The sequence below is a fragment of the Ursus arctos genome, unplaced genomic scaffold, assembly GCF_023065955.2.
Source record: "Ursus arctos isolate Adak ecotype North America unplaced genomic scaffold, UrsArc2.0 scaffold_6, whole genome shotgun sequence".
Classification (NCBI taxonomy): Eukaryota; Metazoa; Chordata; class Mammalia; order Carnivora; family Ursidae; genus Ursus; species Ursus arctos.
In genome coordinates this window covers 36533591-36557536 of record NW_026623078.1, presented here as the reverse complement: position 1 = coordinate 36557536, position 23946 = coordinate 36533591, and the positions used below count along the sequence as shown (strand labels likewise).

General features: G+C 38.0%; 1 protein-coding gene and 1 long non-coding RNA gene across 10 annotated transcripts in view; one reads left to right on the top strand and one right to left on the bottom strand.

Annotated features, from left to right (window-relative positions):
• IMPA1 (inositol monophosphatase 1) overlaps positions 1–14516 on the top strand; it is a 34690-nt gene extending 20174 nt beyond the window's left edge. For 8 of the 9 annotated variants that reach the window (XM_057307723.1, XM_048212445.2, XM_048212442.2 and 5 more), the window contains 2 exons: positions 11805–11956; positions 13029–14516. In XM_057307723.1, the coding sequence (XP_057163706.1) occupies positions 11805–11956; positions 13029–13144 (268 nt within the window). In that variant the 3' untranslated portion in view covers positions 13145–14516. Of the gene's footprint in view, positions 1–11804; positions 11957–13028 lie in introns of those variants that run through there. The other variant, XM_057307724.1, reaches the window with a different exon arrangement.
• Positions 11114–23946, bottom strand: part of LOC130542869 (uncharacterized) — a 32225-nt gene continuing 19392 nt past the window's right edge. The window contains exon 5 of the long non-coding RNA XR_008957737.1: positions 11114–12601. This is a non-coding gene — a long non-coding RNA (uncharacterized LOC130542869). The remainder of the gene's footprint in view (positions 12602–23946) is intronic.

Genomic DNA, 23946 nt, shown 5'->3' with positions numbered 1-23946 from the left:
TTCTCTGCCTTGAATTTATTTTTATTCTTTGATTTTTTTATTAATATAAGTGTTTAAGCTATGAATTTTTATCTTACCACTGTTTTAAATGTATCCCATAGATTCTAATATGTAGGGTTTTCATTGTAATTATTTTTCACAAAATCTGTAATTTGTTTGTATTTTCCCTTTCACCTAAGAGTTGTGTTCTTAAATTTCTACACAGAAATTTTTTTAATTTCATTTTTAATTTTAATAGTTTTATTACATCATAGTGAATCTGCTATGGAGTTTACTAATTTGTGTCTAGGATATAATTAATTTTGGGGACGGTCTGTACACACTGAAAAAAAGTATATTCTCTATTAGGGTATAATGTTTGACATATAGCCTAAAGATGAACCTTATTGTGTTGTTTATTTTTTTGTCTACTTCACCTGTCTCATACTGAGTGATATGTTAAACTCTTTTATTATTGGTGTGTTTCTTTATATTTCTCCTTGCAACTCTTCTTTTATAAAATAAGTTGGAAGCTGCATTATTTGATGCCTATACATAACTATTATATAATTTTAACTTTATATAGTATCCTTTGTCTTGTTTCATGCTTTTAGACTTAGTCTGCTTTGACATCAAAATTGTAAACTCTATCTCCTTATTATTGCTATTTGCCTGGTAAATCTTGGTCCACTCTTACTTTGAGCCCTTTAAGTGTATCTCTTGAATACAGCATGGAGTGGAGTTTTGCTTAAGAATGCAAATGAATTTAAATATTTTTTTCTTTTAATAAAACAGGCCTCTTCATTTATTAATATGACTGTTTTGTTTAGTATCAATTCTACCCTTTGGTCTTAGTTTTTTGCTTGACTTTAGGAAAGGATGGCAAGGATTTTATAAAGTTTTCCAAGTCACCCTTAAATTGTATGAGCTTATCTTCTGTAGATTCCTTGAGAAGAGCACATGTACATAAGACTCCATGAGTTCTAGCACATTCCACACTGTTTTTCTGTGGCCTTGAAACTTGAATAACTTGGTTGGATATAATATCCTTAAAGAGTATGAACTAAATGTCTTGAAAATGCTATTTTACTGTTGCCTTGCGTTGTATGTTGCTTTTGAGAAATCGGATGCCATTCTAATTCTAATTTTCTTGGCTTTTAAATTCATGTTTTGGTGTGTCTGGATGGTTGAGTTGCTTAAGCATCTGCCTTTGGCTCAGGTCATGATCCCAGGTTCCTGGGATTAAGTCCCACATCGGGCTCCTTGTTCAGCGGGGAGCCTGCTTCTCTCTCTGCCTGCCACTCCCTCTGCTTGTGCGCGCTTGCTCGCATGTGCTCTCTCTCTCTCTGACGGATAAAATCTTAAAAAAAATTCTTGTTTTACTTGAAGGCTCTGAGAATTTTTTTCCTTTCAATCTTCCACGGCTAATAGCTTTACAAGGATAGATCTTGGAATTGCTCATTCTGGCAGAATTTTCTCCTTTAACATGTATACTCAGGTGTTTTTTCATTCAGGAAAATTTTTTTGAGTTATAGTTTTAAATACTAGTTCAGTTCTCATTTTCATTTTCTGTTCTGTTTTCATTTTCTTCAGGACAGCAGTAGGAATGTTCAATTTCCTTTGGGTCTTCTTTTTCAGCTACTTTCTCTCTCACCATTTTTACTTCTTTCCTGTATTGCTTTTCCTCATTGCCTTTGATTAGGTTTTTATTGGCATCTGTTCTCCTTCAGGTACCTTGTGATTGGGTTTTTATTCCTGATTTAATTTTGTCTCTCCCCTCCCCCACCTTTTCTGAGTTTACTCATTTCTTGTTTTCATTTCTTCCTCCAACCCCCGCCCCCCCACAATTTCTGCAGTAGTTTTTGTATTTCTCATTTAACTCCCTCCCCTGCCTCCATATTTACACATATTTGTTTGAGGATATTTAATTCAGGTTGGATTGGTTTCATCTTCAGTTTTTTACAGCTTCATTGTTGACTTTTTGGGGGAAACTTTATCAGGCAAAAAAAAAATCCCAAATACTTTCATTAGCAAACATCTGATATTTTACAGTCATTTTATGTGGATGTGATCTCCTTTTTTCTATTTCTGTTCATTTTGTGATCAGGGTTCCTGGTTTCAGAGCTCCTTATGCTATCAGTTCTGCCCTTCTGTGCAATTTCTTTTCTGATAATCTGTTAAATTGTGGTGGGGGGATGGAGATTGGCCTTTCTTGTTTTTTCATTTCTGCAGGATCCTCATTTTTTCACACCTAATACTTTTCCTTCTCTTCTTTGTCTAAAAGAGGTACCACCTCTCTCTCTCTCTCTCTCTTTTTTTTTTTTTAGAGATAAATTGACACAACATTATTTGTTACAAGTATACAACATAATGATTTCATATTTGGATATATTATGAAATGATCACCATAATAAGTCTAGTTAACATTCATCACCACATACAGATCTTTTTTTCTTGTGAGAACTTTTAAGATCTACTTTCTTAGGAACTTTCAAATGTGCAGTACAAAATTCTTAACTGTAGTCACCATGCAATAGATTATATCCCCATGACTTATTTTATAACTGGAAATTTGTACCTTTGGACCCCCTTTACCCATTTTGCCAACCCCTTCAACCCCCCACCCCTGGTACGCACCAGTATGTTCTCTAAGAGCTTGGTTTTTTTATTGTTTTGTTTTTAGATTGCACATATATGTAGAATAACCAATCTTATCTGACTCTCCCCAAGAAATACAGCTTCTTTGTGGCTGTGAGTTGAGGTTTTACTTTTTTTCCAGCCCCTTCCCTGTAGCAGGACTATGAATTACCAATCCTTACATGCTGTTCGGCATTTTTATATTTGTCTTACTTTCTCTTTCTTAAGGTAGCTTTGTCTGTATTCCCGCTGGGTCCTCTGCTCCCTTCTCCTCTTTGTGACAGAGTCTTTCCTGCCTCCTCTCCCCAACTCTGTATCCTCAAGCTTGCAGTGCTCTATTAGGATTCTACTGTTTGTTTTTCCCTCTAGTTACAGGTAGTTTGAGAATTTGTGTTTTCTGGTTCCTAGAACTGCTGAAGGAATGGGTGGTATGGGTTTTACTTGTCCTCGTTGATTTTATTTTTATTTTGGGGGAAGATGATAGTTTTAAGTCAGAATGCCACTTTTATTTTCCAAACCTCAGAGTCCTTCTGTAATGGAAGTTTTATAAATGAAGAAATTAAAAGCAAATATTAAACAGGTATATACATTTGTCCTTAAAAGAGAAGCTAGAGTTTTGAGGTTCTTAAATTTAGTGTAGTTAATGTGTATGTTAAATAGTATTCCCCTGACCTTTATTGTAGTTGTTTTCATGAAAAAAAAAATAGAGAAAAATAATCATCACAGATTTGGGGGATTTTATTTCACTACCAATTGTGCCTACCTTTTTCCTTCTGAAAATATCATTGACTTACAGGACTCTTAGAACTGACCAAAGAACATCTGATAATCCAGACTTATTTGTAGAGGAGTTGACTGAGGTTCAGAGAGGTAAAGTGACTGCCTGAGATCACACAGGTGGATGGAGATGTGACTAGAACCCTGGTTTCCAGACTATTTCTCTTTCTCCAACATTAGACTTTTCTTTTAGGAGTCAGAACATTCCGGGGCGCCTGGGTGGCGCAGTCGTTAAGCATCTGCCTTCGGCTCAGGGCGTGATCCCGGCGTTCTGGGATCGAGTCCCACATCAGGCTCCTCTGCTAGGAGCCTGCTTCTTCCTCTCCCACTCCCCCTGCTTGTGTTCCTTCTCTCGCTGGCTGTCTCTATCTCTGTCGAATAAATAAAGTCTTTAAAAAAAAAAAAAAGGAGTCAGGACATTCCATGTATATTTGGCCATGATACAAACTATAATTCTAGGCTGTAAATCTGTGATCTATTTAGTAATAAGGAAAGTAAGAGAAGAGTTCCTGTCAAGAAGGTCTGGGACTTAGGGGTGCCTGGCTGGCTCACTCTAGAGCATGTGACTCTTGATCTTGGGGTTATGAGGTCAAGCCCCACATTGGGCACGGAGCCTACTTAAAAAAAAAAAAAAAAAGTAGAGAACGTCCCAGAGTGACGTCCTTGAGGGAAGAGCAATATGATTAAAAAAGCCTGCAGCTACAGTGCTACTGAAGCAAGGACTTTAACTGCGGGCAGTAGAATGGTTATGTTATTCATAAAAGAGCTGTAAGTGCTTTATAACTTTAACCTTTTATTTTTCCATTGTCTGAAGTAAAAAGTAAACAGTGACCTTTTATGTTTGGATTTTCTTAAAAGTATAACCAGGAAAATATTACCAAGAAGTGCTGACTTACTGATTTCTATGATCTTTTGCATTCTGCTGGTTCTTGAGTTTTTCAGTGTGAATTTGGAAGGGTTACTTACACATGCACATGCAACTGAAGAGTCATAATCTGAATGAATGTCTTAAGTAGAAACAGTCTAATAGGTTCCTAATTGGGAAATGACATTTACGTAGCAAAGTTAAATCATCACGGGTCTCTTTCCTTTAGTTTAATTTTTGGGGACTTATTTAGGTGAAATGCACATCCATTTACTTCTGTAATGTTTCCTGGCATCATGGTTTAGGGAACAATTTCATCTTAAACATAATCTTTGAGGCCCTTTTAGATGTTAGGCACTCTCCTAGGTGCTTTGCATATGTTTATTATAACCATTACAAGAGTGGTCCAAAGTAAGTTGGTATCCCCATTTTGATGACAAGAAAAGTAAAACTTGAAGAGGAAACTTTCTCAAGATTATAGTTTTGAGCAGCTAAGAAACTCAAATATCTGTGATACCAAAGATAGTCCTTTTTACTTAATGCCATATTAATTCTATAGAAGTATCAGACTAAGATAGGATTCAGAACACATTTGTAAAATCTAGACCACAACCTTGATTATTTGGTAATTAAGTACTCTTTCTGGTAATATTTGTCCATAAAATAATATATTCTTTTCCAACTATAAGGCTCCTTGCTTGAGAGCCCATTATATTTATTAGAAATGGACAGAAGCATTGCCAGTAGGTATCACTATTGGTCTTCCAGCCTACAGCTCTGTCTCTGAAAATACCAAGGGGTTATTTATGAAAGATCTTGATATTTGCTTTCTAGGACATGAGCTATGAACTATCACATATCCCATGAGAAAAGGGGAAAATTTCATATGCCATTCTTCATATAAACTATCAAAAGCCACTAATTAATTTGGTTTTATATATTTGGAAAGCAGTCAAACATCTGTTTGACATTTGTTACTAGTTTTTAAATTTGATATGCAGTAAGAAATAGGCAGTAAAGCATATTTGAAATCAAAGGCGTCACATAATTTTAATCTTTTTAAAAAATTACTTTGGTGTAAAGGTGTATCATTTTTAATAGTTTTTTGGTGGAGTCTTTAGGGTGTTCTATGTATAGTATCAGGGCAGCTGCAAGTAGGGACAGTTTTACCAATTTAGATGCCTTTTATTCCTTTATCTTGTGTGATTGCTGCAGCTAGGACTCCCAGTAGTATGTTGAAGAAAAGTGATGGGAGTGGACAAACTTGTCTTGTTGCTGCTCTTAGAGGAAAAGCTATCAGTCAGTATTTTTTTCCATTGAGTATAATGTTAGCTGTGGGTTTTTCATATATGGCCTTTATTATGTTGAGGTATATTCCCTGTAAACCAGCTTTGCTGAGGGTTTTTAACATGAACAGGTGTTGAAATTTGTCACATTTTTTTCTGCATCTAGTGGGATATCATGTGCTTTTTATTTTTCATTTTGTTGATGTATATGATATTGATTTGTGAATATTGAACCATCCCTGCATCTTCAGAATAAATCCCACTTGATCATGGTGAATCATTTTAATATATTGTTGAATGTGGCTTGCTAATATTTTGTTGAGGATTTTTGCATATGTGTTCATCAGAGATGTTAACCTGTAGTTTTCTTCTTTCGTGGTGTCTTTGGTTTTGATGTCAGAGTAATGCTGGCCTCATAGAATGAATTTGGGAGTTTTCCTTCTTATTTTTTTGGAATAGTTCGAGAAGAATATGTATTTTTTAATTTTTTAAAATTTATTTTAGTATTAACTCTTCCTTTAATGTTTGGTACAATTCACCTGTGAATCCATTTGGTCCTAGACCGTTGTTTGTTGGGAGTTTGATTACTGATTCAATTTCATTGCTAGCAATGGTTTGTTCAAATTTTCTATTTCGTCCTGATTCTGGTATGGATGTTTATGTTTCTAGGAATTTATTCATTTCTTCTAGGTGCCCAGTATAATTTTCATAATATTCTCTTATAATCCTTTCCACTTCTATACTATCAGTTGTTATTTATCCTCTTTCAATTCTGATTGAGTCCTTTCTCTGTTTTTGTTGCTGAATCTGGCTAAAGGTTTATCAGCTTTGTCTTTTAAGAGAACCAGCTCCTAGTTTCATTGACATTTCTGTTTTGTTTTAGTCTCTATTTCTTCTCTACTCTTAACATTTCCTTCTATTAGCTTTGGGCTTTGTTCTTTTTATAGATCTCTTAGATGAGATTTTTCTTGTTTCCTGAGTTAGGCTTGTATTGGTATAAACTTCCCTCTTATAACTGCTTTTTGCTGCATCTCAAAGATTTTGGACAGTTGTATTTTCTTTTATCTCCACAGATTTTATTCCCTCTTTAATTTCTTGGTTGACCCATTTGTTGTTTAGTAGAACGTTGCTTAGCCTCTGTGTATCTGTGTTCTTTCCTCTTGCAGTTGATTTCTAGTGTTACACTGTTGTGGTCAAAAAAGATGCTTGATAGGATTTCAGTCTTCTTGATTTTTATTGAGATTTGTTTTGTGGCTTAACATGTGATCTGTCCTGGAGAATGTTCTATGTGTTCAATGTTCTTAAGAAGAATATATATTCTGCTATTTTCAGATGGAATGTTTTGTATATATCTGTTAGGTCCATTGGTCTAATGTGTTGTTCAAAGATACTGTGTCTTGTTAATTTTCTCTCGGGATGGTCTATACATTGATGTAAGTGTTGTGTTAAAGTCACCTACCATCGTTGTACTATTGTCAGTTTCTCCCCTTATGTCTGTTAGTAGTTGCTTTATATATTTGGTTGTCCAATGTGGGGTGCATAGATATTTATAATTGTTATATCCTCTTTTTAGAATGCTCCCTATTTCATTATGTAATGCCCTTCTTAGACTTTAAAACAAAGACTGTAACAAAAGACAATTTTGTGTGATCTAAATATTACTATTGTGGCTTTTTGTTTCACTTCTCTTTGCATGGAATCTTTTTCCATTCATTAAGTGTATATGTCTTTAGGTCTAAAGTAAGCCTCTTACAGGCAGCAAATGGATAGGTCTTGTTTTTTTTAATCTTTTCAGTCACCCTATATCTTTTGTAGCATTTTGTCCTTTTACCTTTAAAGTAATTATTCATAGGTGTGTACTTATTGCCATTTTGTGATTTATTTTCTGGTTGTTTTTCCTTCTCTTGTTCTCCTCCCTTGTGGTTTAATGGCTTTTTTAGTGTTATACTTTTGATTCCTTTCTCTTTTTTTGTGTTTATCTATTATAGGTTTTTGATTTGCAGTTACCATTCGGTTCATATATAACATCTTATGGGTGTAGCAGTCTATATTAAGTTGATGGTCACTTAAGTTCAAACAGATTCTAAAAGCACTAAATATTTACTCCCCTACCCACATTTTGTGAATGTTTTTGTATAATTTTATTTTGTGTATCTCGGACTCATTTTTGTACATACGTATAATTTATTTTACTGCTTTTGTGTTCTCATCTCCATACTGGTTTTATAAGAGATTTACCTACCTTTATTATATGTTTGCATTTATTTGTGAAATTTCTTCCTTTCATAATTGTCTTACCGTTAGGGCCTTTTCTTTTCATTCAGAGAATTCCTTTCAACATTTTGTGTAAGGCTGGGTTAGTGGTAATGAGCTCCTTTAACTTCTGTTTGGGAAATTCTTTATCTCTCCTTCTATTCTGAATGATTATCTTGCTGGCTGGAGTATTCTGGTTGCGGGTTTTTTCCTTTAAGCACTTTGAATATACCATGACATTGTCTCCTGGTCTGCAAAGTTTCTGCCGAGAAATCAGCTGATAGACTTAAGGGGTTTCACTTGTATGTAACTGTTTTTGCTCTTGCTGCTTTTAAAATTCTTTTAATAATTAACATGGCAGAAAGTAACGATAATGTAGGGAGATGTGCATCTCCTTGGGTTCATCTTGTTGGAGGGTCTCTGCCTCCTGGATATGAATGTCTGTTTCTTTCCCCAGGTTAGGGAAGTTTTCAGCTATTATTTCTTCAACTAAGTTTTCTGCTCCATTCTCTCTTCTCCTTCTGAGATCCCTGTAATGCTAATGTTATTATGCTTGATGAAATCAGAGTTTCCTTATCTTTTTTTTTCTTTTTTGTTCAGCTTTGTTGCTTTCCATTACCCTATCTTCAGATCACCAGTCTGTTTTTGTGCATCCTTTCTTCTGTTATTGATTCCCTCTAGTGTGTTTCTTTTTTTCCCCATTATTAAGTTCATCTCTGATTGGTTCTTTTTCTATATTTTCTATCTCTTTGTTGAAGATCTGAGATTTTTTTTCCTCAAGTCCAGTGAGTATCTTTATGACCATTACTTTGAATTCTTTATCAGGCATAGTGCTTATCTCCATATCATTTAGCTTTTTTGCTGTGATTTTTTTCTTGTTCTTTCATTTGGGACATATTCCTCTCTCTCCTCATTTTGTCTAACTCTGTTTCTGTGTATTAGGAAGGTCATCTCTGTCTCCTGGTCTTGAAAGTAGTGGCCTTGTGAAGAAAAGATTCTGTGGTGCCCTGTAGCCCAATGCCCCTGGTCATCAGAACCAGGCACTCCAGGGGTGTCTTCTCTGTGGGCTCTGTGCACCCTACTGTTGTGGCTCAGTCATGTTTGCCTTCAGTCCAATTGGCTACAATGACCTATCTTATTTTGCCTGCTGCGGGCACATCATGCCAGGTTTGGTCCTGCACCATTGAGGGGCCTGAGACCACTGCATGCTTGTATGTGGGAGGTGTCTGCAGCTAGTTTGCCATAGCTGTGGGCACACCAGAGGGAAGGGCACTTCCCCTGCAGGGCTCCCTAGGCGGCTTTTTTTTTTTTTTTTTTGGTGGGGGGGGGGGTGGCAGTCAGACTAGATATCTATACCCAGTCTCTGCTGTAGCTGCAGGCACACCAAGTGCAGGGCACGCTCCCTGGATGGCCAGCGAAGAGGTTTGGCTGCTAGAACTGTCAGTGTGCTGGTGTGTGGGGTTATCCCCCCTCTACCCAAGGAAGAGTCACTTTGGAGTGGTACTGCTCCTTGCTGGGGCTGCTTGCAGGATGTGGTGGGCAGGAGCTGCTTTTCAGGGACACCTACCAAGTTGTGGGGTGGGGGGTTGTGTGGGGTGGGTCTGCAGGTGAATGTGAGGGTGAGGGATGCAGTGCTAGCAAAATAGATGGAAAGGGTTTACTCAGGTTCCCACACATGTCAGGCTATTTAGGCTGGGGGAGATGAAGTGAAGTGGTACATGCCTATACTTTTGTTCTTGGAGAAGTTTCCTGAAGATTCCTGCCCTCCAGCACTTGTTCTGTGATTAGTAAATAAATCTCTTTCCGTGTATACCATAGACACTTTAAAAATTGCTGCTTCTATGCTGTGTCTAGGCTGGGCTATTTATTATAGGTTATTTACTTTGGATTATTTTAGGGCAGAGACAGTTTTCCAGTGCCCTCCAGCTCTTCCAGAGCTAAGCCTACTGATTTTTTAAAGTACCTGGAGTTAAACCCTGCTAATTTTAACAGCTTTCGAAGTTAAGCCCCACTGGTTATCAGAGCCAAATGTTGTGGGAGCTCGTCTTCCCAGTGTGGTTCCCTGGTGCCTGGGGTACCTAGCATGGAGTCTGATCATCTCACTTCTTCACGCTTGTGATGTCCCTCCTGTTTGGGGTTAGTCTTACCGGGGGGGAGGGGGGGGTTTGGTTCCCAACTGCATCTCTGTCCCCTTCTGCCCTTTTTGATGTGGTCTCTCCACAATTAACTTTGGAAGGTCTGTTTTGCCAGACTTTGTGTCATTTTTCAGAGTGATTTGCACAGATAGAACTGTTATCTTGATGTGTGGAAGGAGTTGAGCTCAGGCTCCTCCTACCACTCCCTCTTCCCTGCTCTCCCCCAACTCCCGTCACTTCCTTTTCAGTGAACAGATCTCACTGCCTTATATGCAGAGGTTTAAATAATTACAAAAGGAGTTTGAGTAAAAATCATTTGAAAATTACTTGCAGATATGATGAACCCTTTTCTTAAATATTTCAGTGTATATGTTCCTTTAATAAAGGGGGTGCTCCCTAACTATAATACAATTGTAAAAATCAGGAAGTTAACAGTGATATATTACCTAATATAGTGACTTTATTCAAATTTTGAAAAAAATGTGATCCAAGATTCAATCTAGAATCAATTTAATTGTCATTTCTCATCAATTTTCTTTAATCTGGAACAGTGCTTAGTCTTGGTCTTCTATGATCTTGCTATTTTTGAAAAAGGTAGGCCAGTTATTTTGTACTAAGTCTCTTGATTTGGGTTTGTCTGGTTTCCTCAAGATTAGAGTTACACATTTGTGGCAGGAATGCCAGAGAAGCAATGTTGTGTCTTTCTCAGTGCATGATAGGAGGAGGCACTTGATATCTTTTTGTCCCGTTATTGGTGATAATAAGTTAGATCACTTGATAAGTGGTAGACCATTATAAAGATGCTTTCCCATTATCGGTACAGACATACCTCAGTGATAGTTGCTTTATTGCTTTAGTCTAGAACCAAACCTGTACTATTTCAATAAAGCAAGTCAAATGAATTTTTTGGTTTTCTAGTGCATATAAGTTATGTTTATATTATACCACAATATATAAGTATCTAATAGGATTATGTCTAAAAAAGCAATGTACATACCTTACCATTCTATTTTTAAAACATACTAATCATCTGAGCTTTCAGTGAGTCATAATCATTGATCAACATAACAAATAATGAAAAAATTTGAAATATAAGAATTACCAAAATGTGACACAGAGACATAAAGTGCCAATAGGTTTGCTTGATGCAGGGTTGCCACAAACCTTCAATTTGTTAAAAAAAAAAAAAAAAAAAAAAAAAAAAAAAAATCATTCTCTGTGATATGTGATAAAACAAAGCACAATAGATATGTGCATGTATTACGTATATTAGGGGCAGATACTTTGACATTATGTAAATACCAATCTTGCTGTTGCGCATTTTGGCATTTATTGGTGATTCTTTCTTGAATCAGTTGTTACTGTAATGGCTATCAAAGTAGTGTCCATACTTACCTTAATTTGATCTGTTTCCAGGGAAGAGGTGCAAACCTGAAATACTCTTTTCAGGTAGGCCTCTGTCTTACCAGAGCTCAGGTGTGCTGTTATCCCTCTAGTCACACATACCGATGTGTACACATGTGGCAGTGACCTAACATTTTACTCCTTCTAGAGACCTATGGGTCTGTAGTCCCTGAGTTGAGACAAATATGAATATACATGCATGCCATTATAGAAGAATGATGGCCTTCTTTTTTTCTTCCCTGAAAATATCTTTGTTTTAATGTTTATCTTCCTAAATGATTGCTCTGTGGGGATTAATTTTGTCATCTGTATAGTGTACCATGATAATCAGATTTTATGTATTTTTATTTTAAATTTAGGTAAGTTTTGTTTTGCTTTTTTACTTGTAAATTTTCTCCACACTTAAACTAAAGGAGGAGCCTTTTTGAAAGATTTTTTTCAATCTTATTTTTAAATGTTATCTGTTAGGATCCGAGGTGTTGGAACAGCAGCTGTTAATATGTGCCTTGTGGCAACTGGGGTTGCAGAAGCATATTATGAAATGGGAATTCACTGCTGGGATATGGCGGGAGCTGGCATTATTGTTACTGAAGCTGGTGGAGTACTAATGGATGTGACAGGTAAAATTATGGGACAGTAAAGCATTTTTCTCTCTGTTGGACTTTCCTTTATATGTGGCTTTTTTAATGTTTAATATATATTACACTTAAACTCTTAAAGGCAAAACAAAAGCCATGTAATTTTCTGCAAAATCAGAATAACAAATTTTGAAAGATAGAGGCAAGGATAAGAAGCTAATTATAATGTGGGATTAATGATGATAAATGACTAAGCCTCTTTAAATGTGAGTATCAGGAACTCAAGAAGCTAATTATAGAAGGTCACTGAATCTGAGGTTTGGTGACCATGGTGGTAGTTGACAATGAACTTCCCCCACCATCACTTTCTGCCTTGGGCCTAGAGAGGTGAACTTCTTGCTTTGAATTGATGGTGAATTTTTTTAAAGTGAAGAGTGAACCTGGGCTAAAAATATTCACCAGTGATCTGGGAGGAAGGCAACGAAGAAATAAAGAAATGGGAAGGAGAATGGAATGAAAATGCTGGGCTAGGGACGCCTGGGTGGCGCAGTCGTTGAGCGTCTGCCTTTGGCTCGGGGTGTGATCCTGGCGGTTCGGGATCGAGTCCCACGTCGGGCTCCTCCGCTGGGTGCCTGCTTCTTCCTCTCCCACTCCCCTGCTGTGTTCCTTCTCTCGCTGACTGTCTCCCTGTCACATAAATAAATAAAAAAAAAAATCTTTAAAAAAAAAAAAAAAGAAAATGCTGGGCTATGGAGTCAAATTTCCTGTCCATAGATTCCCAAACATGAAAGAGGTATAAAAGTAATTAAAAGAACACAAGAAAGAAGTAGATGAAGCTAATATTACACTGCTTGTTAACTAATGAATTTAAATAAAAAAAAATAATCATTTTTCAGGTTGGTATGATTGAGACACACCCCCCTCAAAAAAAACCCTGGCATTTACTAAAAGATTCTTAAAACTCATTTATGTATTGCCAAAGCTTAAACATTATGGTTATGACAGTTTTTCTTTTTTTTTTTTAAAGAAAACTGAAAGTATGAAAGTGTTATGTTTGACTGTAGTACATATTGCTATACTAGTTTTACAGGAATTATGTTTGGTTTGATTTTAGGTGGACCATTTGACTTGATGTCACGAAGAATAATTGCTGCCAATAGTAAAACATTAGCAGAAAGGATAGCCAAAGAAATCCAGGTGATACCACTTCAAAGAGATGATGAAGAGTAACTGCAACAGCCTCACATATTCAGTCACAGTTGCATCTCCCCATATTTGCTGACACACTGATGGTATTATAAAATTAGGACATTTATTTCGGATAAATAATATGGTTGGTTTAAATGGTCTTTGGTACCCAGATTTACAAATTGCAGTTTGTTGTATATTTTACTAAGACTGGGTATGAAAGAATAGATGAAATATTTTAAAGAATTTTACATGTAGGAGTGTACTTTGGGGAAAAATACATAGGTAATTGATGAGACAAGGTATCAATCACATCAACTGAAATAGTTAGCAATTTAGAGTTTCTAAGTATATATGACCCTCTGAAATTTTGACCATGTACACAAGCATTCTTAATTAGAGAGGTAACTTTTTGGAAGAAATTTTCTCTTTAGTTCCCAAAGCCATCTTTAATTAAATTTGTAAGAATATAATGGGTACTTCCTTGACTCAGGTTTTTTTTTCTTTGCAGAGAACCTAGTTTTATTCATCAGTGTATACATAGCACCTAGCAGAGTATCTGTCAAATATGGGCAATTCAAAAATAAGCATTGAAAGAATAAATATTTTGGAGGTAGCAAGTCCTAGTTATACATAAAGTAATGAGCTCACCACTCTTTATTTTTATTTTAGGTTTTGATGTAAAAATGATATCATCATTTTCATATTTTACATTATCATTCCTTTTAACATTTCTACATTGCCATACCATTTCAATTGCCATACTACCAGATATCATTTCTAATTGTGGGCATTTCTGCAGTTAATGTATTTTCTAAGACCCTGCATTACAGTATTTGGATTCTGTTTCAAAAAAGCATTCTCATCAGGTGTCTACCTATAAAATTGTACTAAACTCAATATTCATGTTTTAAAGCTGTTCATACTGACCTGGTTGTGCACAGGAAACCTAAACCTGGCAAATATACTGTATTGTTAATATTGAACTATGTTTTTTTTTCCCCCAAACTCCTTTAATTTCTTTGCCACCAGATTCTATTCAGTCTTAAAGTACTCCTTAATAGTCTTTGGCTTATGAAACTCAAAACAAATTGTTCTGGTTTATAGATACTTTAAAAGGTTAATTGACTGCTCAGCCTTGTCCCTGGGCATTTGAACAGAGTATTAAGTTTTGTTATGGTCTCGTGTGAGCTTTGTATTGGATAGAATGAAAAGTACATCTGTAAAGTAGGAGGTTATTTTATTGTTATGCACATCTGATATATTTAAAAATATACTAAGGTTTGAGTATAATTACTGTATTTGTACTGTTGGTCATGTGCAGTAAAAATACCTTGTACTATATTACTCTATGGTTAATTTTTCAATTAAATTTATTTTAATTAAGACTGATGAATAAAATTTTAAATAAGTATGAATGTTATCAAAGTTTATAGTTTAAAGGACTTCTAGGGGTTTTGTGTTGAGTTGTAAATATTTGACATTTGCAGTTGTGACTGAATACATGTTCTTGGGCGGGGGGAGGGGTTTGCCTGCAGTTTTCCCAACTTTTCTAAAAGACTTAATCTTTTATTCTAAATGCAATTAGATAATTTGTGGCTGATTTCTTTGGACGTTGAAAAAGGATTGACAAGTGAGTTATCCAACAATAGTTTGAGTAGTAGCAGTCCATCTCTCCAACTCTTAACAGTTTTTTCTGGTATTTACCTCCATCTTATTAAAGATGGATATATTCTGTTACATATTTATTGGCTTTATTCATCATCTGGTAACTTGCTGTTCTAGAAGATGAGGATTTTGTACTTTAAACTTACCCGTGAGTTACATTAACCTCTTCCTTTTCATCCTCCTAGTATAGTAATCTTTCTTGTTATTGTTAAATTTATATTCAGTGTTTAACTTAGGACTTTTATTCACTGGTTAGCTAACTAGTACTACATTATATTTTCTTTCCTGTGCAATTTTTGTTCTTCCTGAAATTAACACATTTTCCCCAGGATTGTAAAACCTCTTTATTTTCTACTTGTCTAACCCTAATCAGGTATTCTGTTCTATTAGCACTGTTTTCTTTTCCTCCTATAGATAATTTTGTGGGGCCCTTTTCCTTTTCTTCCAGTGTGAATTGGTTACTGGCTAAGTGTGCTGCATAGCAGTCCTCCTGGGGCTTCTCTTATTTTCAGTCATCTGTGTCCTTGATTTTCCTGCTCATTCCCTCATTTTGGTGAGCCCATCTTCCAGGTACTTAGAGGTAAAATTTTGAAATCTCACGAGAAAATGTCCATTCCTTCATTGATAGTTTGGCTAGTACTAGAATGCTAGCTTGAAAACAGTTTTCCTTCAGAATTTGCCTCACTTCAGGATTGAGGATGAGAAGTCTTTCCATTTTTAATCCATTAACAAGTAGTCTTTTTTATTGAAGATTTTAGAAAACTCCAGAAATCAAGAAAATCCTAAATTTCCTGGTGATAAGAAGATTTCTCCCCCCGCCCCCATCCATTGTGCTAATTAATTTTTCACATCCTTTCATTCTGGAAGGTTCAAGTCCTTTAGTGTTTTGCTTCTTTCATATAAGTAAGTTTCCTCCCTTCCTCATTCTCTGTCCTCTCTTTCTGTAATATCTCTTATTCAGGTTTTGGACCACCTAGATTTATCCTCTTATTTTCTCTGTTTAACATCCCTTTGCTTTTGTTTCTAAGGGACTTCCTTAACTATCTTCCAGACCTTTTATTCACTTTTTTAATGGTATGCTATCCCTTGATTCTATCCCTGGCATTATCCCTTGCAGGTTCTTCAGTTTTCAAGGTTTTTTGTTATGAAAATATAACATTTTAAAATTTGTGGGTATAGGTCAAGTAGTGCTTATAGGGAAATCTGTAGCCTTAAGTGTAAGGTAAAAAAACAAAAAACAAAAACTAATTCACTGTCTGATTTCCCACTTAGGTTTTTTTGCAAATCCTTTTGGATTTTCTTTCTTATTAGTGTCTTTAGTGGTGTTAGTAGAGGTAAGGTCAATGTACAAAATCATTTTTATAAGCTGGCAACACATATCTTTTGATGCAGATATATTTAAAAAGCTATCTGCATTAAATATCAGATAACTAGGAATTAGACTATTTGTCTAATGAAAGATGTACAAGAGCTCTACACAGAAGTATAAAACTACTGAGAAATTTCTCAAAGATCTGGAGTAATATACATGTTTATTGTTTAGAACACTTTTTCAGATGTTAATTCCTGTCAAATTGATGTAGATTGAATGCAATCCATCAAAATCCTAATGGTTTGGGTAAGGTTGTAAGGTGGGAGGGCTAACAACTTATGTGGAAATATAGCCAAAAATAGCAAAGACCTCTTAAAGTACAATAGTGAAGTTAGAAGACTACACCATTAGTTATCAAGACTCATTATAAAGGTACCATAATTAAAACAGTGATACTACTAGCACAAAGATCTTCAAATAGACCAATGGAATAGTGTTCAGAAATAGACCAACATATAGAGCTATCTAGTTTATGATAATTAATGTGATAAGGAAAAGATGGTCTTTTTAATAAAGGTGTGGAATCAATATGAACATCCAAAGGGGGAAAAATCTTGATCCACATGTACAAATCTATTGTGGATGTGGATCATGCACAATTGATGAAAGATGAAGCTTCTAGAAAATAGCATAGAAGAATAGCTTCCTGTCTTTGTGGTAAACAACAATTTGGTAAACAGGGCACAAAAACACTAATCATAAAGGATCATTGATTGATCGGGCTACTTTTATCTAAATATATGAGGAGAGTCAGAGGGCAACCCCCAAAGTTTGCAATAATATATCTGACAAATTCTACCCAGATTATATAAATAAATAACTCCTTACCAGTGAAAAAAATAATTGGGACTCTGGTCCAAGATGACTATGTAGGAAGATCCTGAGCTCACCTCCACACATCAAATCTACACTCAAATGTAAAGCAATTCCTCCTGAAAAATTGAGGGCTGACTAAACAGCTTCTGCAAAAAAGACCACATAAAGAATGGCAAGAGGGATAGAGACAGTTATGAAGGGAACCCCCACCCAGGACACACATTGCAGTGGGGAGGTATAGTACTGAAGGACTATGAGCAGATTTGTGAGTCCTGGGGCACACACACAAAAGCAATGGTTTAAAAGAGCAAATAGAATATAAAGAAACTAGCCCTAGAATCCTATCCTATGGCAAGGGATCTGCTAGAACTCTCCAGGTCAGAGGGGCTGGTGAGCCCCACAGTTTACATTCCCCTTCCACCTTGATAGTGTGGATGGGAGCAATGTCCAGGTGCCATTGCTGGTCTTACCCCCCCTCAGTGAGCCCCCAGTCCCTAATACATACCAGGTCTAGCTGTCTTACCAAGGTGGCGTGACAAACACTGGGACACTCCTAATAAGTGCTCACTATATGTAGCTCCAGCAGTTGCACAAGGTGCAACAGGTGTAAACCATATCACTTTGGTTTCAGGTGGCCTCCTGGCTCACACCTGCTTCAGCCACCCCACCAAGGTGCCCCCTATGCACCCTGTCCTGGGACACCCTGCTTGGCACTGGCCTTGGCTCCAGTCCCTCTGCCAGGGCACACCCTGTGCTGAGCGCACACTGACTTATACCCACTTCAGCTTCAGCTATATTCCCAGGGTTCCTCCTGTATAGAGTGCCCCAGGACCCTCCAGTTTGTGCCCCATCTTCGCTTCAGCTCCCCCAAACCTGGGGTGGCCCTGTGATGAGTGCCACAGGACTTACTGGTCTGGGCCTCACCATGGCTCCAGCTGACCTGCCAGGGTGCCCTGTGTATAGAAAACGCTGGGACAACCTGGGTTGTACCCACTTTAGCTATCTTGCCAAGATACCCTCTACACAGAGAGCCTAGAGACTGCCCCAGCCTATGCCTACTTCAGCTGACCTACCAGGGCACTCTCTGTGCAGAGTCCCAGGATCACCCCAGCCCATGCCCACTTCAGCTCTGGCCATCCCACCAGGCAGCCCCAGCGGAGTGTCCAGAGACTCCCATGCCAGTCACAGCTCTAGGCAGCCAGCCAAAGTTACCAGGCACACAATCTGCACAGGGGATGACCATACACAAGACCATTCCTTCAAGTTTAGGAGAAGCAGCTATTCTACCTAATTCATAGAAACAAAGTCAAGCAAAATGGGGAGACAGAAGAATATATTCCAAATGAAAGAACAAGACAGAACCCAGAAAATGAAATGAAACAGGAATAATCAATATGCCTGATAAAGAGTTTAAAGTGATGATTGTAAAGATGCTCATCAGACTGTAAGAACAAAATGAGAACTTTGACAAGGAGATAAAAGATATAAAAAAATAGAACCAGGGTTGAAGAATACAATAACTGAAATGAAAACTACACTAGAAGGAATCAACAGTATTAGTGGATGCAGAAGAATGGATCAGCCATTTGGAAGACAGGGTAGTGGAAAGCACCCAAGCTGAACAGCAAAAAGAAAAAAATAATTTTTAAAAATGACAGGTTAGGGGGCTTTTGGACAACATCAAGAGAACATTTACATTATAGGTGTCCCAGGAAGAGAGAGAGAGAGGGATGGAGAGAGAGACAGAAAGGAGCAGAAAACTTATTTGAAAGAAATAATGGCTGAAAACTTCCCTAATCTAAGGAAGGAAATAGACATCCAGTTCAGGAAACACAGAGATCCAAACAAGATGAGCCCAAGGAGGTCTACCCAAAAACACATAATAGTTAAAACAGCAAGGGTTAAAGATAAAACTAGAATTTTTAAAGCATCAAGAGAAGCAACAAAGTTAGGTATAGGAAACTCCATAAGACTATCAGCTAATTTTTCAGCAGGAACTTTGCAGACCAGAGGGGAGTGGCATAATATATTCAAAGAGCTTAAAGGAAAAAAGTGTACAATCAAAAATACCCAGCAAGCTTATTCAGAATTGAAAGAGAAGAATTTCACAGAAAAAAGGTTGAGTTCATCACCACTAAACAAGCCTTATAAGATGTTGAAGGGAATCCGGGGCCCCTGGGTGGCTCAGTCAGTTAAGCGTCTGACTCTTGATTTCAGCTCAGGTCATGATCTCAGTCAGGGTCATGAGGTCGAGCGTCACGTTGGGCTCCAAACTCAGCAGGAAGTCTGCTTCTATCTCTCTATCCTGCCCCTCCCCCTCTAGTGCTCTATGTAAAATAAAATATTTTTTAAAAAAGAGATTAAAGGGAATTCTTTAGGGCAGTTAAGATGGCGGAGGAGTAGGGGACCCCTTTTTCAGCCGGTCCCTTGAGTCGAGTTGCATAGGTACCAGACCAGCCTGAACATCCACGGAATCGGAATCAACATGAGACGCAGGAAGATACATCTGGATCTCTACAAATGAACATCTCCAGCGCTGAGTATTGAGGTATGAAGCGGGGAGCCGTGAAACTGCGCACAGATATCGGAAGATAAGAGGAAGGGGGAGGGAGCCGCCGCGTTCGGGCACCGGGAAGCGGTAGCCACCTGCACGGGGGAGCGGGCGGACTCTCGGACCGGCACCCGCGAGAGAGCAGACTGAGACCGTGAACCAGGGAATGCGTGCAACCAGACTGAAAACTGGAGTTCCGGTGTGCTCACTGGAACCAGACTGAGACCAGGAGCTCCGGGAGCGCGCGGGGGCGCTTGGCGGTGTTAGAAACACAAAGGACAGAGACGCGCCGGCCCTGGAAGTGAGGGCTGAGATGCCGGTTGTGGGGCGCACATCCCGGGACGCAAAAGGGTTGAGCAGCATCAACAGAATCAGAGTTAAAGTGGTCAGAACATCAGTGGAGAAAGGTCCGCGATCCCTCTGTTCTGAAACAGAGGCTGAGATTTGGCCACTACTGCTCTGACTCTCAGAAGAGGCACAGCAAACCGCCAGGGAAAGCCGCCAGAGAACAAAAGCCTGGAATAGTGGCTCACAGTGTGCCCATCCCCATCCCCCCTCACAGGGGACACGGAGACTCTACCCAAACAGGGTTGCCTGAATATTGGAGTGGCAGGCCCCTCCTCCAGAAGGCAGTCTGAAAAATCAAGAAGCCCACATCCCTAAGATCCCTATAAAACAAGGGCGCATGGCCTGGGTCCCGGTCAGTAATTTGGGTTCTGGACAACCCCGCAACCTCTCCTCATCAGAATGACGAGAAGGAGAAATACCCCCCAGCAAAGAAAAGATAATGAGTCTGTGGCCTCTGCCACAGAACTAATGGATATGGATATAACCAAATTATCAGAAATGGAATTCAGAGTAACAATGGTCAAGATGATGTGTAGACTTGAAAAAAGTATTAACGAAAATGTTAATGAGAATATAGAATCTCTAAGGGCAGAAATGAGAGTGAATCTGGCAGAAATTAAAAATTCTATGAGCCAAATGCAGTCAAAACTAGAGGCTCTGACGGCCAGGGTCACTGAGGCAGAAGAACGTATTAGCGAATTGGAGGATGGGTTAGTAGAAGAAAAAGCTAAAGTAGAATCTGGACTCAAAAAAAATCCACACTCAGGAATGTAGGTTACGGGAGATTACTGACTCAATGAAACGTTCTAATGTCAGAATCATCGGCATCCCCAAGGGGGTGGAGAAAAACAGAGGTCTAGAAGAGATATTTGAACAAATTATAGCTGAAAACTTCCCTAATCTAGCAAGGGAAACAAACATTCATGTCCCAGAAGCAGAGAGGACCCCTCCCAAGTTCAACCACGACAAACCTACACCACGTCACGTCATAGTGCAATTCGCAAATATCAGATCCAAGGATACAGTATTGAAAGTGGCCAGGGCAAAGAAATTTCTCACGTACCAAGGCAAAGGTATCAGAATTACATCAGACCTGTCTACACAGACCTGGAATGAGAGAAAGGGTTGGGGGGGCATTTTTAAAGCTCTTTCAGAGAAAAACATGCAGCCAAGGATCCTTTATCCAGCAAGGCTGTCATTCAGAATTGATGCAGAAATAAAGACCTTCCAGAATCGCCAGTCACTGACCAATTTCGTAACCACGAAACCAGTCCTATGGGAGATATTAAGGGGGGGTTCTATAAAAGTAAAAAGGCCCCAAGAGTGATACAGAACAGAAAGTCACAATCTATAGAAACAAAGACTTTACTGGAAACATGGCATCATTAAAATCATCTCTCTCAATAATCAGTCTCAATGTAAATGGCCTAAATACTCCCATAATGCCACAGGGTTGCAGATTGGATAAAAAGACATGACCCATCCATTTGCTGTCTACAAGAGACTCATTTTGAACCTAAAGATACATTCAGACTGAAAGTAAAGGGATGGAATACCATCTTTCACGACAATGGACCTCAAAAGAAAGCTGGGGTAGCAATTCTCATATCAGACAGATGGGATTTTAAACTAAAGACTATAGTTAGAGACAGAGAAGGGCACTATATTATTCTTAAAGGATGTATCCAACAAGTGGATATGACAATTATATATGCCCCCACCAGGGGAGCAGCAAGATACACAAGCCAACTCTTAACCACAATAAAGAGACATATAGATAAAAATACACTAATAGTAGGAGACCTCAACACTCCACTATCAGAAATAGACAGATCACCTAAGCAAGAAATCAGCAAAGAAACAAGAGCTTTGAATGCCATACTCGACGAGTTGGGCCTCATAGATATATATAGAATACTACACCCCAGAACCAAAGAATATTCATTCTATTCTAATGCCCATGGAACATTCTCAAGAATAGACCATGTTCTGGGTCACAAAACAGGTCTCAACCGATACCAAAAGATTGAAATTATCACCTGCATATTCTCAGACCACAATGCTCTGAAATTGGAACTCAACCACAAGGAAAAATCTGGAAGAAACTCAAACACTTGGAGACTAAGAACCATCCTGCTCAGGAATGACTCGATAAACCAGGAAATCAAACATCAATTTAAACAATTTATGGAGACCAACGAGAATGAAAACACAACGGTCCAAAACCTATGGGATACTGCAAAGGCAGTCCTAAGGGGGAAATACATAGCCATCCAAGCCTCACTCAAAAGAATAGAAAAATCTAAAATGCAGTTTTTATATTCTCACCTCAAGAAGCTGGAACAGCAACAGAGGGACAGGCCTAATCCACGCACAAGGAAGCAGTTGACAAAGATTAGAGCAGAAATCAATGAATTAGAAACGAGGAGTACAGTAGAGCAGATCAACAGAACTAGAAGCTGGTTCTTTGAGAGAATCAATAAAATTGACAGACCACTGGCAAGACTTATCCAAAAGAATAGAGAAAGGACCCAAATTAATAAAATTATGAATGAAAAAGGAGAGGTCACAACCAAGACCAATGAAATTGGAAGGATTATTAGAAACTTTTATCAACAGCTATATGCCAATAAATTAGGCAATCTGGAAGAGATGGAGGCCTTCCTGGAAACCTATAAACTACCAAGACTGAAACAGGAAGAAATTGACTTTTTAAACAGGCCAATTAATTATGAAGAGATTGAGTCAGTGATAAACAACCTCCCAAATAACAAAACTCCAGGCCTGGACAGTTTTCCTGTGGAATTCTACCAAACATTCAAAGAAGAAATAATACCTATTCTCCTAAAGCTATTTCAAAAAACAGAAACAGAAGGAAAGCTACCAAACTCATACTATGAGGCCAATATTACCTTGATCCCCAAACCAGGCAAAGACCCCATCAAAAAGGAGAATTACAGACCGATTTCTCTAATGAATATGGACGCCAAAATCCTCAACAAGATCCTGGTTAATAGAATCCAACAGTACATTAAAAGGATTATCCATCATGACCGAGTGGGATTCATCCCTGGGATGCAAGGGTGGTTCAACATTCGCAAATCGATTGGTGTCTTAGATTTTATCCAGAAAGAAAAATTCAAAAATCATATGATTCTCTCAATAGATGCAGAAAAAGCATTTGACAAAATACAGCATCCTTTCCTGATTAAAACCCTTCAGAGTGTAGGGATAGAGGGTACATTCCTCAATCTCATAAAAACCATCTATGAAAAGCCTGCAGCAAATATTCTCAATGGGGAAAAGCTGGAAGCCTTTCCCTTAAGATCAGGAACACGACAAGGATGCCCACTCTTGCCACTATTATTCAACGTAGTACTAGAAGTCCTTGCAACAGCAATCAGACAACAAAAAGGAATCAAAGGTATCCAAATCAGCAAAGAAGAAGTCAAAATGTCTCTCTTCGCAGATGACATGATGCTCTATATGGAAAACCCAAAAGAATCTACTCCCAAACTATTAGAAGTTATAGAGCAATTCAGTAAGGTGGCGGGATACAAAATCAATGCTCAGAAATCAGTTGCATTTCTATACACAAATAATGAGATTGAAGAAAGAGAAATTAGGGAATCCATCCCATTTACAATAGCACCCAAAACCGTACGTTACCTTGGAATTAACTTAACCAGAGACGTAAAGACCTATATTCTAGAAACTGTAAATCACTCTTGAGAGACATTGAGGAAGACATAAAAAGATGGAAAAATATTCCACTCTCATGGATCGGAAGCATTAGCATAGTTAAAATGTCCATGCTACCCAGAGCAATCTACACTTTCAATGCTATCCCGATCAAAATACTGATGACATTTTTCAAAGAAGTGGAACAAATAGTCCTTAAATTTGTATGGAACCAGAAAAGGCCCCGAATTGCCAAGGAACTGTTGTAAAGGAAAATAAAGCTGGGGGCATCACAGTGCCGGATTTCGAGCTGTACTACAAAGTGTGATCACAGAGACAGCATGGTACTGGCACGGAAACGGACACATAGACCAATGGAACAGAATAGAGAACCCAGAAATGGACCCT